The following is an 18,054-nucleotide window of genomic DNA, read 5'->3' on the forward strand; positions in this document are numbered from 1 at the left end:
CCTGTACATGACACTGGTCTTATGGTGGCTCCTGCTTTATTACCCTATTTTAGGACCTTTTCTTGAACAGTGTTCTTGTGTCAAAATCTGACAAACACCTTTATTTTTCACTATATTTTTTAGCTTACAAGGTCAAAAAATGTGAAAATGTGTTAATATGTCCAGGAGCCTCAGAGCAGGTTAATTTGCCTACGTTCCAGTATATACTGTGGATGGCCTAAATATGTGTACATTGTTTCTGTTTAGAAACACTACTGTTTACTGTCAAGTGCAAATGTAATTCCAATGTATTTTTCAATCTGTAAATACCGCCAAATCCTTAAATTCCATCTCTAGGTTTTTTAAACAATTTTTAAAAACGAGTAGATCAGTCTGGAGATATAATATGAACACCTGATGTTATGTGATGATGGATATGCGCAGTCTGACTTGTATACTTTATGCTCTTTTTTTTTAAACAAACAAAACAGGGTGTACTGTCTCTTTAAAGGGCTGTCACTGCCCGCTCCTTGCTAGCCTCCCGCGGCTTGTTATTTTCTGCAACAAGATGGCTGTCGTTCCTGAGAGCAGAGTCCTCACTTTCAGCGTTTTTAAATGGAGCTCTTACTCCTCTACATATTTACCTGAGTGAGTAATGCACACGTTTTTTGGGCCTGCATTTGCAATAGGTTTTGTGGTTTGAGATGGTCTTCTGTCACCTCGGTGCACCAGTGTGTCTTCCTGCCAGCCCGACTGGCCTAGCTCGTCTGGGATCCGAGGCTGCTAGCTTTAGCTTTGTCGGGGGCGATAGGGGCGTTTGGTTTCTATGCTCGGCTGCCCGATAGTGATGTTGCGGATGATGAATTGAAACGTTCGAGGAAAACAGAAGATTTTGAAGCTCTTAATAAGAGATAAGACAATATCTAGATGTTCGTTTGAAATTTGTAGTTGTGCTCCGATGTTTAAATCAGTCGGTTGCTAATCAGTAACTTAGTTTGCCTTTTAAGGCGCGTTGTGTACGTTTATTTATATTTTCTTGAAAAGAGCTTGTGTTGTATCAGCAGCCCTTAACACCTCACAAAGATGCTAGTTCACGAAATTCTCCCAACCTCAAACAAATATGTGGTCCAAATAGTACCTTATAGTAGAAGTTGGTTCAGCGATGTGCAGTCCGGTGCTTTTGTAAGTGAAAATCGAACGTCACGTAAGCTAACTGGACTCCAGAGCTAAAGTAGGTAACTAACGTTAGCTGCTGTTATCTAACCAAACAGCACTGCTTTAGCAACGATAGCTAATCAGCTTGTTTACCGGCTCCTTGAACCTGGTATCATGAAACAAGCTGTCAAACCTTGCAGTCGACATACACAAACCCTTCTAAAAGCTATAATGCATAGGCGAAGTCACGCATAGTTTAGAACATTCGCCTGTTGCTGGTTCAGCACTAAAGATACAGCTTAGTTGTAGCTGCTGAATGTTAGCTAGCTAACAACAACGGCTAGCTTAAATTAACGTTACTCTAGTTTTAAACGTAAATGTGTTTGTGGCACTTGCTAGCACAGTCCGCATAAGCAGTAGTATTGTTATAGAATCCATTTATTGTTGCAGCTACTTTATACACACACAAACATAAACACCTATGTTTGCTCTGCTCTGTACTGAGTTGTGATTCCTGTGTCGAAACTTTCCTGTTATGTTGTCAACTGTGTCTTCAGTTTCTCTTGCTGTGATGGCCCGCGGGAACAAATTAAACTACCATTTTCTCTGTGTGTGTGTGTGTGTTTTTGTGTGTATGTGTGTTTTTTTTGGTTTTTTTTTAGGAATATCTTGGTTGACAAACCTAATGATCAGTCTTCCAGATGGTCTTCTGAGAGCAACTACCCTCCACAGGTAGATCTAGTACTCTTTGCACAAACTGTCTCTTCTATTTACTGTGCTGTTCCAGACAAGCTTGACGAGAGAATTGTGCATTAAGAACAAATTGTGAAATTCAGGGAGGTCATTCGTCTGCATTACAGGTGTCTCATGTAGTGCGATCGTTCTTATAGTTACTGCCAGTGCCCACATCTTTCTGGTTTCTTTACAAGCTCCTTGGGGCTTTAGCTGATCATGTCACTGACCTGTTCAGATCTGATCAACAGAAACAAAGTTAGCACTGATGTATTTTGTAGTGGTATTTAGCGATGACTAGGGATGCAGAATACTGAATGTATGCCACTGACTGATATGCAGATATTTCCCACCTCCTTTGGTCTGTTTCTGATGTCAGTGTACATGCATATTTTTTTCCACCTGATTGCAGAGAACATCAAGTCTCTCTTCTTGTGGAATTAACATATTGCATCTGCTCTTGTTGTGATGGCCTCCTGATAAATGCAAGCATACAGTGCTTTTAAAATTACACATATTCACTGTTCAAAGTAAGAAAATAGTTTGTGTTGCATGGGAATGCTGAAAGTGTCATTTTATGAGCCTGTCATATAAGCAGAAATGTTCATGTTAGGCTGATATTCCATTTTAAAGCCTTTATTAGCTGACATCTGACATTCCTAGTGATGACATAATTTAATTTTACTTATGATTCAAATAATAAATATGTGCCTGTTTGCTTTTAAAGTTTTTAATGGGCAAAGAAGTTGTTGCACACTATGACTAATTAATGATTGTGAAAATCCCTTACTGGTAGTTAGCCTTTCTGTGCTATGTGTTGTGAGTGCCCACCCAGTGGTATGCAGGTTTGAAGTGTCTACAGTCTTCATACAGTGAAAACCTTGTTTTTCGTTGTGTTTCTTGAACTCCTTGACCACACCACTGCAGTGACACTGTGGCAAGCTGAATTTGAGGTTAAATCTGAAAGTTTACGTTGGATGGTAAGAGGAAATGAAGTATTTCAAAACAGTGGTTAACCACTCGCCAGCCAGCTTGGGCACGCCAGTTTCACAGTATTTACCATATGTCTAGAAATAAGAAAACAAACAGTACTTAGTGCGATTGTTTGGGCACAAGTTATCTCATTATACTGTATATATGTCATATTGTCTAAAAACTCAGGTTCAATCATGTTTGTCTTATTGAAGCACTCAATTACAGTATGGTATTTGCTTGTGTCTTTTTTTTTTTTTTCAAAAGCACTGATGGCAAGCAATGGCAAGAGCTGAAATGATTAGTTGATTAAATACCAAACATTCCCTAATTGCAGTCTCTCCATTCTAAGAATTAACTTCATTTTCCTTTGATTTTTGCCGCATAATCAGAACAAACACACCAACAAAAATCAAATAAGGGTTGGTACATGTCAAAAAAAAAAAAACTTCAAACTTGTTTGATGTTAAGTCAAACACTGGTCCAAACCAGTATAACAAATTTTACCACTAGACGTTGCACTGCACTTGGCAGTGACCCCCATTGAGCCCATGAATGTGAGAGCAGCAGCACAGCAGTCCGTCAGAAAAATAGTGGCGCGCTGTTATTTTAATTTTATTTCTCACAACAGCAGTTCAGCTTAACTTTCCTTTTTGTTCTAAAGTTTAACATCAAAAGCAAAGCAGAAAAAATAGGCTTCATACTAAAATATTGTAGCTTGTAAAACATCAGAAAGCATAATGTGTACCAGCTTGTTACTGATGAAAATCACTTTTGTGAACCTTGGTCAGAGTTGCATGGCAGCACTGTGTGCACAGATGTCAAGTCAAGTACATCTCAACAAAACAGGAAGCACCACAGAGCTGCGCAGAGCTAATTGGCTATCACAGGGCTACTGCTACCTAACACTCTTCCTACAACTGATAAATGTTGGTTCTGTGGGGTTGCATGAAATTAATCTCATTTAAGCTTGTACACCAGACTACACTTGGCCAGCAACACCAGAAACCTACCCAACTCTATCACAAATCATTGCTTAGGTTGCAGCCCTAAATGGTATCAGTTGTTAGTCTTTCAGATGTTTGATGCTGATGTGTGGCACAGTCTGTGCTTTAACAGCATAGTAGCCTATTACGCTGTTTCATGTACAATATGAATTTTGCTTTTAGATGTATTATTATTAAGTGTATGAAGCCCATGGTGAAAATAATCATACATTCTGTCATTGTTACTTTTGGATGGAATTATAGTGAAAATAAATTCTTCTCAGTTTCGCTTGGGACACCCAGGAACTCCCTCAAGGACCCCTGTGAATCCCCAGATCCCACTTTAGAAACCACTGGCCTATTTCACATTGACACAGCCCTTGAAAATCAAATGATTAGAATTGCTTCTTCCTCCTTCATCAACCACTGAAAACAAAGGGTGGGCCAAATTATGGGCAAAAATCTGTCAATTCTGACCTTGAACATATGAGTCATCACAGGAGCTTGATGGAAGGATCAGGTTGTATTAACACATGTTGACTCATGACTGATTGAGGTGAAAGAACAAGATTGATGCCTGAAAAGAGAGTCAAAAGTCAGCAGACCTGCCTTTTTTTAAAAAACAAATAAATAAATTGATGATAAAGGTTGCAATGACATTCATGTGGAAGGACTAATGAATGACATCAGTGTTTCTGGAGGTTTGATCCAAGATTAATCAAGGCTTACGACATGGATTGATAGTATCTTTTTTTTATGAGTGGATGTGAAAACATTGGTCCCTGAGGTTTGTTAAATGCTTGCTTTGCAGTGACACATTTAATCAATAGTCCATCCTGCGCTCTGTACTCAGTCTGGCCTAATGGCCACTGGTGATTTGTCATTAAATGTCCTGGCTTATTAGAGCACCAGTGACATGTAGATACTCACCTGGAGCAGTAGAATGACCCCATTGTACTCATTTAGATAATGAGAAAATCTTTTAACAGTAGCTGCACTGCCATAAACACAAGCAATTTCCTACAGTCCTCAGCACACACTAATTGCATCATAACTTTGCTGTTTTCTTTCAGTGTGTTTCATGTTTCCCCTCTCTTTATCGCTCTCCTCTCCTTCAGTTTTTAATCTTGAAATTGGAAAGGCCGGCAGTTGTTCAGAGCATCACCTTCGGGAAGTATGAGAAGACGCACGTCTGCAACCTGAAGAAGTTTAAAGTGTTTGGTGGGATGAGTGAAGAGAATATGACAGAGCTTTTGTCCAGGTGGGTTGTCACTGCTTGATGCCAGTTGTGCCTGTTTATTCTTTTGTCATTATTACAGTCTGAGAACAGCTTCCATGTTTACTTTGATACTATATTATATATTTATTTTACCTGGTCTCATAGCATTGATTCTGTGTCTACCAGATTGTTATTAGAGCCAGTTCTGATCCTAAAAGCATTTTGTCACTTAAGGAACATAACAACTTGTGAGTCCCTGTGAGACACTATCTCCAGGTTCTGCTTTGTATTTCCAAAGTGTTTTACAAACTGGGACATTTTGGATGTACGTAAACTGAAATGCTGGTGCCAGGGCAAGCATTATTTTTATGCACTGTTGAGTAAGTGAATAGAGTTCACTCGTGGGACATACATAAGAGGGAAAGAGTCCAACTATTATTGATTTTTTTTTTTTTTTTTTTTTTTAATTTTCCTTCTTCCACATTGTCATGTAATGACTTTCAGTATATAAGTAAACGAGTGGAAGAGCTCCATCTGCAGGAGGAGGTAAACAGGATGGAGCAAAGAGAAGAGACTGCAGGATGCAGCAAAATTTCCTTGGCTTTCAATATTGTTTTCAAGAGAAAATCAATTCTTGACATAGAGCATAGCTTTTGGACATGCCGCTCTGCTGCTTAGTGGCAAAAATGGTTCGCGACTTGAACAATTTGAACATTATTTGAGGGCTGTAAGAAAATGTCAGTACACTTAAGTATTGTGATGATGTTCTGTCTTAGTGTGTTGATTCTCAAAAGTGCAGTATTGATTTAATAGTTTTATTATATACATGATATAGACAGTAGTTTCCTTTTTATTTTGCTCAGATTACAGATTAGTGCTCTGTTGTCGAATTTTACAGACTCATCAATATAAATGCAGATCCCACTGTTGCGATTTGCAAATTAAAACAAACTTTTTTTTCTCAGATTTCATGTTTCTCCAAAAAACATATAATATATATATATATAGATATCTATATATAGATATATATATATCGATATATATATATATCGATATATATATATATATATATATAGATATAGATACCGGTATATATATCTATATATATATATATATATATAGATATCTATATAGATATATATATAGATATATAGATATAACATATATTGAATCACAGCCCCTGTATCGTGATATGTATCGTATTGGCATGTTTTTGCCAATACACAGTCCTACCATCCAGGAACGTGTCTCCACAGTGGAGGGAGAACAATGGAAACAAAGGCAGAAGTTACAATAATTACTTGTTGGCTGACTGATCTAGGTTTTGTAGTGACTGAGCCACACTAAATACAGTTGCTTAATTAGGGCACTTAAAAATGAACTATTTTCTCTTCTGCTTACATTTATTGCGTCATTGTGAGCCATCAGGTTGGTACTTGACATAAGGATACTCTTGACTATGAGAACATGGTGGGAAACTTCGGATATGTGCATCTTTAGCTCTGATGGCGGCGATGAGCAAAATGTACAGGACTTTTCCTATATTTACAGCTGTGCACAGAAATGTTATTGGAATCAGGCAAAATTGCAATCTTTAGCCATAATTGGATACATTTGAGTTAACTTATTGTATTGTATTAACCACATCCTCCTGGTTAAAGTGTATTGTGTGAAAGTAGAAGAAAGGATATTTATGCCTTCATTTTATAAAATTTTGATTATATTATATTGTTTTACACATGCTGCATTTACATTTATGTGTCAGCTCTGGTGATGCCCGAGAATTTCTAGAATATATTTTACTCTTGCATGTACACACTGTCTTTTACAAGATGTTGATGCTCTGTTCATGTTTTTCTGCAATAGTGCTGGTGGAAACTACCTGCAGTGAGTGCAGGAAGGTTCTCTCAGTAACTGGATCACAGCATCCAGTTAATCCTCCAGTTTTATTACGTTACCACATGGCCTGTTTGTTAAAGCTGAAAACAAATCGTTGCTGCCAACATGACAGTATTTTGTTAACTGCCAGATTTAGATGACTGTCCAAAAGTTCCCCACATATGGGTGCAGTTGGCATCTCAGCCCTGTAACATAATTTTTCAAAGAGCTTTTGTTTCTCTTCCAGTGGCCTTAAGAATGACTACAATAAGGAAACGTTCACCTTAAAGCACAAGATTGATGAGCAGATGTTTCCCTGCAGATTTGTCAAAATAGGTGAGAGCTGATGTGGTTTGGTTCTGATACACACATGGTGAAAACGCTTCTGTCTTTTTACGCCGTTGTCCTCTTTGTCTGTCTTTACTCTGTGTCTCAGTGCCTCTGATGTCTTGGGGTCCTAGTTTTAATTTCAGCATCTGGTACATTGAACTGCATGGTATTGAAGACCCTGACGTAGTGCAGCCCTGCCTTAACTGGTACAGCAAGGTAAGCACCTGATGGTTGCTTTGGGGTTTGAGACACACAAGCCACTAAAGATACATTTTCTTTCATCAAACTGTTGTGATAACATTGAATTTGCTTGGAGTTAGCTTAACTACAGACAAAGCAGGTATTGTAAATGAGCCACATGGACTCAGCAGTAGCACATGAACTGGGAAAAGTTTTATTCTTTTGTCATCCCACGTTCCCGGTTTCAGTCCCATTTAAATTTAGTTGATCAAGATGAACTTAATCCGAACTCATGCATGCCATTTATTTATAGCACAGTACAATGCAGCTTTACAAATGGAACTCATTTGTTCATGTTGTGCTAGACTTTCCAAGCATGAGATAATTTTAGGCCAAAAAAAATGTTTGATCTTTTTTTCAGTGGGATACAATTACAGTCCTACATCCAAACAACAGTTTCATTGCTCTGAAGGGAGAGATTTAAGTAGAGGTGTTTATTACAACTCGGGACTTCTTTTCATAGTATTGGCCAACATTCCTAAATTTTAAGACACACAACAACTAAAAGAACTTAATATAATTAAACTTCAGTATTAAGTAAACACTTACCGTAATGGGTTGTGTTTGTGGAATTATTTTTACTAGTATTGTTTGTTTTTTTTTCTAAAGCCAAGACCTGTTTTCTCTCCATCGTGTCCTTTCAGTACAGAGAACAGGAAGCCATCCGCCTTTGCCTCAAGCACTTCCGACAGCATAACTACACAGAGGCCTTCGAGTCACTGCAGAAGAAGACTCGGATAGCACTGGAGCACCCAATGCTCACCCACCTGCACGACCGACTGGTGCTGCAAGGAGACTTTGATGCCTGTGAAGAACTTATAGACAAAGCTGTAAGAGGTACTGTACTTGTGCCTTAAAACGTTTCAGGATACTGCTGAGTTTAAGATCAATACAGTCTTTTTTTTATTTTTACTTTTGAAGGGCGATTAGACAGGTCCTTTATGTCTGGTTAATGCTTGCTTTAATGGTGATTGTGCCATATGGTCCTCTTCTCTCCTTGCTAGATGGTTTGTTTAACCAGTATATCAGCCAGCAGGAGTACAAGCCCAGGTGGAGTCAGATCATCCCAAAATGCAACAAAGGTACAAGCGCCCAAGAAATCAACCGAGACGACATGAACAGTGAGATCATCTATTCAAGTGGGAATTGTTCCCGATCTGTTAAACATTTCACGACGCTGTGAAAGCATTGTGGCCTTGTAGCTAAAGCGGTGTTGCCTTCCCTTTTTTTGTTTGTCTCCTCCACCCTCTGCTCCTCCCATCGTTCCACCCATTCCACATTATCCCCTCTCTCTGTTTTACCTCTGCATCATCTTCCACCTCCCACGCTCACAAACCGTCCTTTTCTCTACCTCACCCCACCCTCTTTGCAGGTGATGGTGACGACAACAGGCCAGGGATGAGGGGAGGACATCAAATGGTCATTGACGTCCAGACTGGTAAGACCCACGCAGCCAGTATTATGACTAGGCTGTTTAACCAATGCGATGACTCATATCCTCCTACAGAGACTTAGAACACAAAGCTCTATTACTGTTTAATCAAATTAACCCTCCCTCCTCGTCCCCTCCACCTCCAGCCCTTCTCCCAAAAAAAAAACTGGCCGGAGGGCATTTCTCTTCTAAGAGGACATAAATCGTGACTTTTGTTTTGACAGAGACACATAACTATTGTTTTTTTTCTTTTTTTCCCCCTGTATCTGGCGACATTGCTAGTTGTGTGCTTCCCCGTTGGCTATCTGAAATACAAAAGCCTGCATTGTGCGTGTATGTGTGAGAAAGAATGATGCAGTGTCTCAGGACTGAGAGACGGCATTGCATCCCTCTGTTTTGTGTCTCGGTCCGCACACACTGACCTCTCTGTAGCAGTAGTTGATGGAGGCAGTTGATACAGGATATCCTAAATGATTTGTGTCACCTGTTTTGTCCTATTTCAATGCTAAGCGTATCCAAATCCAAAGTATATTTTACTTGATGTTTTAGGTGAGTAGCATTAGTAGAATAGTTGGTGAGCTAATAGTTACATTACATGTCAGCTTTGTTCACTTGACAGATCAAAGAAACAATTCTTTATCAAAATGAAAATGTTACTAATGTACAGTGGGCAGAAACGGCGTATAGAGCCAGAATAATTTCGTGCCTAACTGGTGAAGTAAGAGTTTATTTCGACCAAACCAGAGTTGGTGATTGTCGGAAAGAATAACAAAGACCATTTTGAACACTTTTATTTTGTTTGACTTTGGATGAAGTGTGTTTAACAATGATCTGTAAAGTAAATAAATCTTGTTTTTTGTAGTGGAGTCTGGTGACTTTGAGGAGAGTGATTATAATGGTTATCTCTGGTCAGGGAGGAGAAGTGGCAGACTCACCATTTATCTGACAGTAGTTTGACCTCTATTGGCAGTGTATGTTCATCGAAAAAATGACGAGACCTGTTGTTTTGTGTTTCCAGCTTTGTTCAAACCTGGACAAATCTGTAATTTTCTTTAAGCTAGTTGTTTCATTTGATTGCCTGACTAAACATAACATCAGCAAAACTGCAACAGCAGAGATTAATACTTTCAGTTTAGGCTTCTAATTCCTTTGTCACCGCTCTCATCCCCATCCGGTCACTTTTTTCCTAATGCCATTTTTCCAGTTGGTCATAATTATTTTTTTGTGCGTTCTGTTTGTTTTGGAACTTTGCAAACAGCAGATGCTGTATCTCAACACAGTGCTTGCCTTTTTAATGTTTAGGCTTTGAAAGTTATTTCTTTCTTTACATTTGTCTTCTGTCCTGATCCTGTAAATCGAGCTCCCAATCCCCCTTCAATTAACAGTACAATATATGCATACTGAGAACTGAATGTGATTTGATCTTTATGGAGCCTCTAGAAAAATATAATAATAATACTAAAATGAAAAATGAAGTATGACTTTAATTTCTATTCAGTGGGATATGAATGCGGTTCAGTCGTCTGTAAGTGATTCCTTTGTGACAAGTCCTGTCCTGAGCTTCACCTTTTCTCCTGACCCCATTTCGAGCTTCTCACAAAAGAACTTGGCTTTCGAGAATGTGCTCTTAATCACTGGTTGTTTCATTCTCCCGATCCCATTTCAGTACTAAATAATTTCTATATATTGGGCTAATATTCATGCACTATGATCTCATGCTGAAATACTGCATCAGAGTCAATCAGATGATAAATTCCTGTGTATTCACAAGATGTTACCGATCCCATCCCATCCCAGTGCTGATACAGTGCCAGCTTTTTCAGCCAGTGATTGGTTCATACAGGTTTACCTCTGCATGAAGGCACATGCGTGTTCACGATATCCTTTTCATTAGCAAGCGTGTGATCCAGGACCTTGTGAAAACACTACAGCACATAATCATAGCCATATAAAAACTGTAATCTTAAACTGATTAAAAGTGCCATAAATGCATTTTTTCTGATCCTAAACCCAAAATAATCCCATTGTCAGTGACCCGGTGAATACTTTTTGCCTGTCACAACTCCCAGTTTTCTGGCCTGTACTTTCTGGACTGTAGATGTAATGGTGCAACTTACAGTATTTCCTCCTACACAAATCTCTGATACAATCACATCTTCCCACATCTCCCATCTGCCTGAACTTCAGTGACCTGTATTTGACCCAAACAGTTGTATTTTCACAGCACATACTAGAAAGCTTAGTAATTAAAGACACAGCACGAACGTGTTATTCAGACGTATTAAATCACAGTGCATCATGTGGTGTGAGCTTGCACTTCTTGTGAAACCTTGTCACTGGGTAGTTCCCAAGTGTTAGTAATTTCCAGATGTGTTGTGAGAATATTTTAAAATGCTAATTTGTCAGAAAGACACATTCCAAACCAGAATAAATGTCCAAAAAAAAATTAATTCCCTGGCTGATTCTCAAAATTGGGACTGGAGTCGGTACAGTTTTTGACGGTTCATACCAATAATTTAAAGCTTCATCAATTATCCTTTACTTGTATAATGTTTTGTGTGTTGATTATCAAATGTCTCCGTTCCCTTTGGTAAAACGCTTTAATTGTCTCTGAATTATCGTCCTTGTGAGTGGGTCAATCAGGCAACCCCTCAAAAAAAAAAAGGAAAAAAAAAAGGCTGCTTCATTTGTTTTAGTTTGTGCTTTCAGTACGGTAAATGTGTATTGTGTATTGTAAATGTGTAAATATTTCAACAAAACTGGTGCTGACTGTTCGCACATGCAAAAGAAAATAAAAAAAAAAGTCCATCCCCTCAGAAAAATCAGTGTTGGTGGTCACTATGTGGGTTGCTAGCAAAAAAAAAAAAGAAGTAATTAGTACCTGATAAACATTTTCTTTAAATACGCCTGAACTCTGTTTTTATACAGCTACTGAAATGTTCTTGATTAAAAGATTTAGTCACAGGACTGGACTGGGCTAGACTGTGTGTGTGTGTGTGTGGTTGTTTGTTTGTTTTTAACCCATGTATGAGTTCAAGGCCACCGCCCCAGGCTAGATCTTTGTCTCCACACACTGACGGTATTTATTACACAGTGTGAATATTTAGCGGGTGAAAATTTTCTGCTAAGTGGAAGGATGGTAGAGAGCTTCACTGTAACAGAGGGGAATGCAAATGATGTGAAACTTATCTTGTTGGAACAATGTTTGTTCCCCGCAGAGACTGTGTACCTGTTTGGGGGCTGGGACGGAACGCAGGACCTGGCTGACTTTTGGGCTTACAGCGTTCAGGAGAACCAGTGGGCTTGCATCTCAAGAGACACTGAAAAAGAGGTCAGTGGGCTCAGAAAACATTTTGAGCAAACGCGTGTTGTTACTGAGAAGACACCATTACATTCCAAACATTTTCGGTATATCTGTATAGGAGTTACAAGTTCAGAGAATATTGGCTCAAATTTGAGCCAAGTTCTACCCAAGTACACCAGCTGGTAGAGCAGGTGTTAGCGTTTTTGACTAGAGATAGAATTCAGGTAAAAGTTTTGATTTTGTTTATGTTTGGAAGTTAAGTTTACTTGTTGTAAGATTTATAGTCTTTATCACTGCCTGGAATTGTTTTCTGTTTGAGGAGCAATATTTGTGAATAATTCATTTGGTCTCATCAGCATATTCAGTGTTTTCGGCTACAGCGGCTCATCAAGACCAAACATTGTTTTATGACATTAATTTTATCCTTGAAAATAGCCGAACATCTATGAATGTCTCTGCGCAGTGGTGAAGTGTATCTAAGTACATCTTTATGCTACTTCTTCCATCATGACTCTTGTGTACCTATCAGAGTGGTCCAAGTGCTCGTTCGTGCCACAAGATGTGTATCGACTCTCAGCGGCGTCAGATCTACACGCTGGGCCGATACCTGGACTCCAGCGTCAGGAACAGCAAGTCTCTGAAGAGTGACTTCTACCGCTATGACATCGATGCAAACACCTGGACGCTACTGAGCGAGGACACGTCAGCTGACGGGGGACCAAAGTTGGTGTTTGACCACCAGGTAGCTAGAATTCATTTTCACTTCCCCCAGCTGGAAAACTGAACGCAGTTGAACATTTTGCTGTGGTTGACCATCTTGCCAAGTGAAATTTGTATATACTACTATAAATACTCTGGATTTTTGACAGAGTATATTCTGAATACACGCACACTCTTCATGACATCATTGATATAAATGGAGTGCACAGAGTATCAGAAACAATTCTCTGTATAAACTAGTTCAGTTCAGAAACACCAAGAACTACAACCTCGAAAATGACCGTAAAGCTCCATCCACTGCAGTGGAGTATTGGCTTTCTTTGAGTCCAGCAAAAACAATCATTCATTTCCTCAACATTTTAATGGTGCTTTTGTAATGTCTCTGATAATAACTAATGAAGAAACAACATTTTATTCACTGATCGGCATCGCGCAATATTTCCGGCCATTGATGATATGTGATTACCCCAATTTTTTAAGAATTTTTTTTTTCTCATTCTCCAATGTTATTTTTTTAGTTTATTTAAATTTATTTTTCAGTTTAAATGTATTTAGCAAAAAAACAATCGATTGACAGTAAATTAAGCAACAATGTTTTAGGGAAATAATTAGTTGTCATTTTTCTTATTTTTAAGGAAAAATCTCCCAAAATTTGTGGTTCTGACTGACTTTGGATGCATGTTTTTTTTAATTCAAATAGAGGCAGGAAAGAGTGCAACGAGCACTACAACATCCTTTAATCAACAGATAAAGTCCATATATATGAAAATCAGAAATTGTAATGTATCTCTACCTAATGCTTCCACATAATCGCTGAAAATCAGAAACTCATCATGTTACCCTTTCCTAACCCTCTTTTGAAACTTCATTGTCCTCTTTGTCCTCCGCTCCCTGCTCTTCCTGCAGATGTGCATGGACTCGGAGAAGCACATGATCTACACGTTTGGTGGTCGCATCCTGACGTGTAACGGCAGTGTGGAGGACAGTCGGACGTCAGAGCCGCAGTTCAGCGGCCTTTACGCCTACCACTGTCAGGCCGGAACGTGGAGCCTCTTGCGGGAAGACTCCTGTAACGCCGGGCCAGAAGACGTCCAGTCCCGCATCGGACACTGCATGCTCTTTCACACTGTGGGTCCAGTCTGCTTGTCTGAGCATACCCCTTCAATCTTGACTTGAATGTAAATCCATGTTTGTTTCCTGAACGTCTTTCTCCTTCAACAGAGAAATCGTTACCTGTACGTGTTCGGAGGTCAGAGGTCAAAGACGTACCTTAATGATTTTTTCAGCTACGATGTGGACGGTGACCATGTAGAGATCATATCTGATGGCACCAAGAAAGACTCGGGCATGGGTAAGTTTTGTCCAGATTTATAGTGTCTGTTGATTTATAAAGGCACGGTGGCTGGGCTGTCAGTCTGTCGGTCTTCTTTTATAAATAACAAAATCAATAATGGAAGACTGTGACATGCAGGGAAAATTCTGTATCAAGTCAAACTTTAACCCCATGACCACAGAGTGATTCCAGTGATCAATAACCTAATGTTTGGTATATTTATTTAATTTAGTAACAAGGAAACTACATTTCGGACGACAGTAAGCCTTTAGGAACATAACAGCTGGCTAAACTGTAACTTTCAGTCATCAGCAAACAGTGAGATTATTTCCTTTCCTCCTAGCTGAAATAATCTTTTTTTTTTTTTTTTTTTGCCATTTATTTTCAGCCATTCACATCCTCACATTCTCTTCAGAAATTAAGTCAAGTTGCAATTTCAGAGTTTTCCATATGCCAATTGTGAATTTCCCCATTGGGGGACAATAAAGAAAATCTTATCTGCTCAATCACATTGGGCAGCTACTTTCTGTTTCAAGTCGCATTACCTTCACTTTAGATTTGTTCGTTTTAACGAAGTCCATACCTGGATCAACCATGTTATTATGACCACCGACAGGAGAAGTGAATAACATTGATTGCCTTGTTACAATGGCACCTGGCAGTGGGTTGGATACATTAGGCAGCAAGTGGACATTTTGTTCTTGTAGTTGATGAGTTGGAAGCAGAAAAAATGAGCAAGTGTAAGGATTTCAACGACTTTGACAAGGCCCCAATTGTGACAGCTGTGTCGTACATTTGTAGAAAAAGACAGATTCAGATTAATGCATAGACTTCTTTGTACATTTACGTGCCGTATGGAATATACTGTATATTGGAATAAGCTGCTAAATCCCCATATACTTGTTATGTGGGTATTTTATTATTCATCCTGTACAAGAATCTGTTTTTCTCTTTTGGCTTATTGTTTTTAACTTTGCTCTACTTTTTTCTTTTAAACTCATAGTAACAATCATTCCAATGCATGTCAGATACTCCCTTTGTTCTTGTTTGCAGTTTCATTTTCATACCACCACCTGAAACCTGTGGTTGTGTGATTTTGGTTAGCTGCCCTGCAGCTCCACAGATATTGTTTACCTTAAACCTGTGGCTCCATCAGCCAAAATAACAACTTGTGTTCATGGCAGACATGTCTGCTGCTGCAGTCAGAGTGCAAGGATACCTCCACGTCAGTATGTTTTCTTGATTTGTTATCTAAATACAGAATTTCACACCTTTTCACATCTAATCTACATCCATACTAACTCAGTTGAAAATGCATATCACATGACAGTTCAGACAGGAAGTCAAATGGTCTACCCTGCTTAGCTGGTTTCTCAGTTACACAGTAATGCTACAAAACAATTTTTACTTTTGCTTCTCTTTACTTTCTAACTCTTCTTACTTTCAGATTTCTTTTTAATGCATGTTACAGGTACCTGAGCTGGTATCGAGAAAGAAATCAAGACATTTTTTTCCCCCATGAAATCGAAACAAAAAAAGATTAGCTAGGCTATTCACAAAGTCCTCCCAGATAATTTGATCTTTATCAAAACATTGTCGGTAGCGTATATCATTACTGTACAATTTTTAATTTGTATCTGCCTGCATCACTGAATTCTAAAAGAAAGATAATATTTTAACTTAAGGCTAATGCTAAACACTAAACACAAATAGTTGGACAAAAGTTAACCAAAGCTGTCAAATACTGGCAAACTTTTGACATGGATTCGTAAAACTGAAACCGTTATTCCATAGTCCAACTTCCCTCGCCATTCAGGTTGTACTACGTCCATGCTGCTCTGTGGACATCTTTTTGTCATTTTCACATGTGGACGCAGTCATTTGCTGAAGCTGATCAGCTCATCTTGACATTCAAAAGTGTTCTCACTATTCCTCATGAACCACAGTTTTGTTGTCAAATTTGGCCCACCAGTCACTGCTTCTTCCTGGCCTCATCTAAAACTCCTGCTTCATGTTGAGCTTATAATGCTGCTGGATACAGTTATTGTCAGGAAACACTTGAATAATAGCTTGCCTTTTGCACTTCAGTACAGTTATAAAATGCACAATTAACCTGCCCAACAGCTGCTAACAAAGACAACAAGATCAGCAATGTCTGTAATTTGTTCCATGTTGAATTAACCACTGGTAGTCAAGGCTGATGTGTATGTGTGTGTGTTTGTATGTGTGTGATTGGAGCGCATGCTTGAATAGCTCCGGCAGCAGTCAGACACTTCCTCCCCCATCAGACAGATTGACTGCTGCACTCTGAGCGCCACCTCGAGCCCAGTATAAATAGACCTCTGTCCGCTGTTCGCTCACCTCTGTCCCATCAGAGCCAGGCGGGGAGAGAGAATCTGGACCGTAATATGGGAGAAAGAGAATTTAAAAAAGTTGAAAGGGTGTGCGAGAGGAAGAACAGAACAGAACAGAATGTATTTTGGCAGGAAGGAACTTGTGAGCCCAAACAGTTCTCTGTGTCTCATAATCAGTGTCACATGTTGATGTGTGCTGTGGCTCAGGCCGGGCTCAGCACCACAGCAGCATCCTGTGCTGTTGGCCTTCATGTTCTGACCTGTAACCTCAGACTGATGTCTGCCGCCCAGCCTGCTGTCTGCCTGTTTGTCTGGGCTCGGCTGGGAGTTTTAGTCAAATTAAGTTAATTTAGATGATATCATTGTAATGAAATAATTAAATGTTACCCCATAACACTGACTACATTTACTCTGAAAGTCTCAGATTTACTTCTATACTGCTAGTATTGAAAGGTATTGTTGACGAACCAGTTTCTGTCTGTTTGCCTAATAAATGGCCATCCTGTTGTGTTCTTCTCTTCTAAGAAAGAGATGTTTTAAACTTTCTGCATTGGCAGTGCTTTGCACATGTTTGTTTTCTTTTTCTTCTTCTTTCTGTGTTTTTAGTCTTCCTTTTCTAATTTTACTCCTGGGGACTGCATTGTCTTTAAAAACCAGACCAAAGTTAAAACCTGGAAAAATCCAGCCCAAATTTGATTTAAAATTAAGTATGATTTTAAGATACATTATATAGCAATTTTGAAAAAAAAACCAAACAAACAAAAAAAAACTATTTCCTGTCTTTATATCTTAAAACTAAATAAGGCATTCCTTCAGAAGATGCAGTTAGCATCATGAGAAGAATAAAAAGCTGTCGATGGAGAGGAGTTCTGTAGTTTGACTGAGGCTGCAAGCTTTACTCATTTCAAAACTACTTTAACTATTTAAACTGTATGTGTTATTATTAGACGACAGCATTGCTCAGTCAACATAGCTAACTTTTTAATCTAACTTTTTAACTTTGTAATTCTAATATAACTCATTTGTCCCTGCTCATTATGGGGTTGATAGTGTGATAGTATATACAATGATGATGAGTTAGAATTGCAACTTCTGCAACGTGGTTATGGTAAAACCATTTTGATTACCCTTTTTGTTGAATTTAAGGGTGTTGTTGTTGTTGTTTTTTTTTTAAAGAAACAAAAACTGGGTTCCCTTTAAAGTGAACCAGCAGGAAAATGACTCAGTTCTTTTTGCTTTCACATTGTGAGTCCATTTGACAGGACTCCCAGTTCTCTCTGTCTGAGGTCTCTTCAGCTCTGATGGGGCCTCAGACTTTTTTTTTCTGTTCACACTATTGTCTGTCTGAAACTCTCAGACCTTAACTGCTTTGGACTTTGACTAACTGCCATTTTGAACAATATGGGAGCTGCTATATTTG

At 38.9% G+C, this 18,054-nt stretch overlaps 1 protein-coding gene across 3 annotated transcripts in view; it reads left to right on the forward strand.

The window, feature by feature from the left end:
• The first annotated feature begins 473 nt into the window (after positions 1 to 473).
• Positions 474 to 18,054, forward strand: part of mkln1 (muskelin 1, intracellular mediator containing kelch motifs) — a 30,476-nt gene continuing 12,895 nt past the window's right edge. The window contains exons 1-12 of one of the 3 annotated variants that reach the window (XM_046379644.1): positions 474 to 627; positions 1,797 to 1,866; positions 4,943 to 5,085; positions 7,169 to 7,257; positions 7,358 to 7,467; positions 8,136 to 8,328; positions 8,496 to 8,630; positions 8,864 to 8,929; positions 12,142 to 12,254; positions 12,757 to 12,969; positions 13,854 to 14,075; positions 14,169 to 14,298. In XM_046379644.1, coding sequence (XP_046235600.1) covers positions 548 to 627; positions 1,797 to 1,866; positions 4,943 to 5,085; positions 7,169 to 7,257; positions 7,358 to 7,467; positions 8,136 to 8,328; positions 8,496 to 8,630; positions 8,864 to 8,929; positions 12,142 to 12,254; positions 12,757 to 12,969; positions 13,854 to 14,075; positions 14,169 to 14,298 — 1,564 coding nt within the window. In that variant the 5' untranslated portion in view covers positions 474 to 547. The remainder of the gene's footprint in view (positions 628 to 1,796; positions 1,867 to 4,942; positions 5,086 to 7,168; positions 7,258 to 7,357; positions 7,468 to 8,135; positions 8,329 to 8,495; positions 8,631 to 8,863; positions 8,930 to 12,141; positions 12,255 to 12,756; positions 12,970 to 13,853; positions 14,076 to 14,168; positions 14,299 to 18,054) is intronic. The other 2 variants (XM_046379645.1, XM_046379646.1) reach the window with 2 other exon arrangements.

This window comes from Scatophagus argus, chromosome 22, assembly GCF_020382885.2.
Source record: "Scatophagus argus isolate fScaArg1 chromosome 22, fScaArg1.pri, whole genome shotgun sequence".
Lineage (NCBI taxonomy): Eukaryota > Metazoa > Chordata > Actinopteri > Scatophagidae > Scatophagus > Scatophagus argus.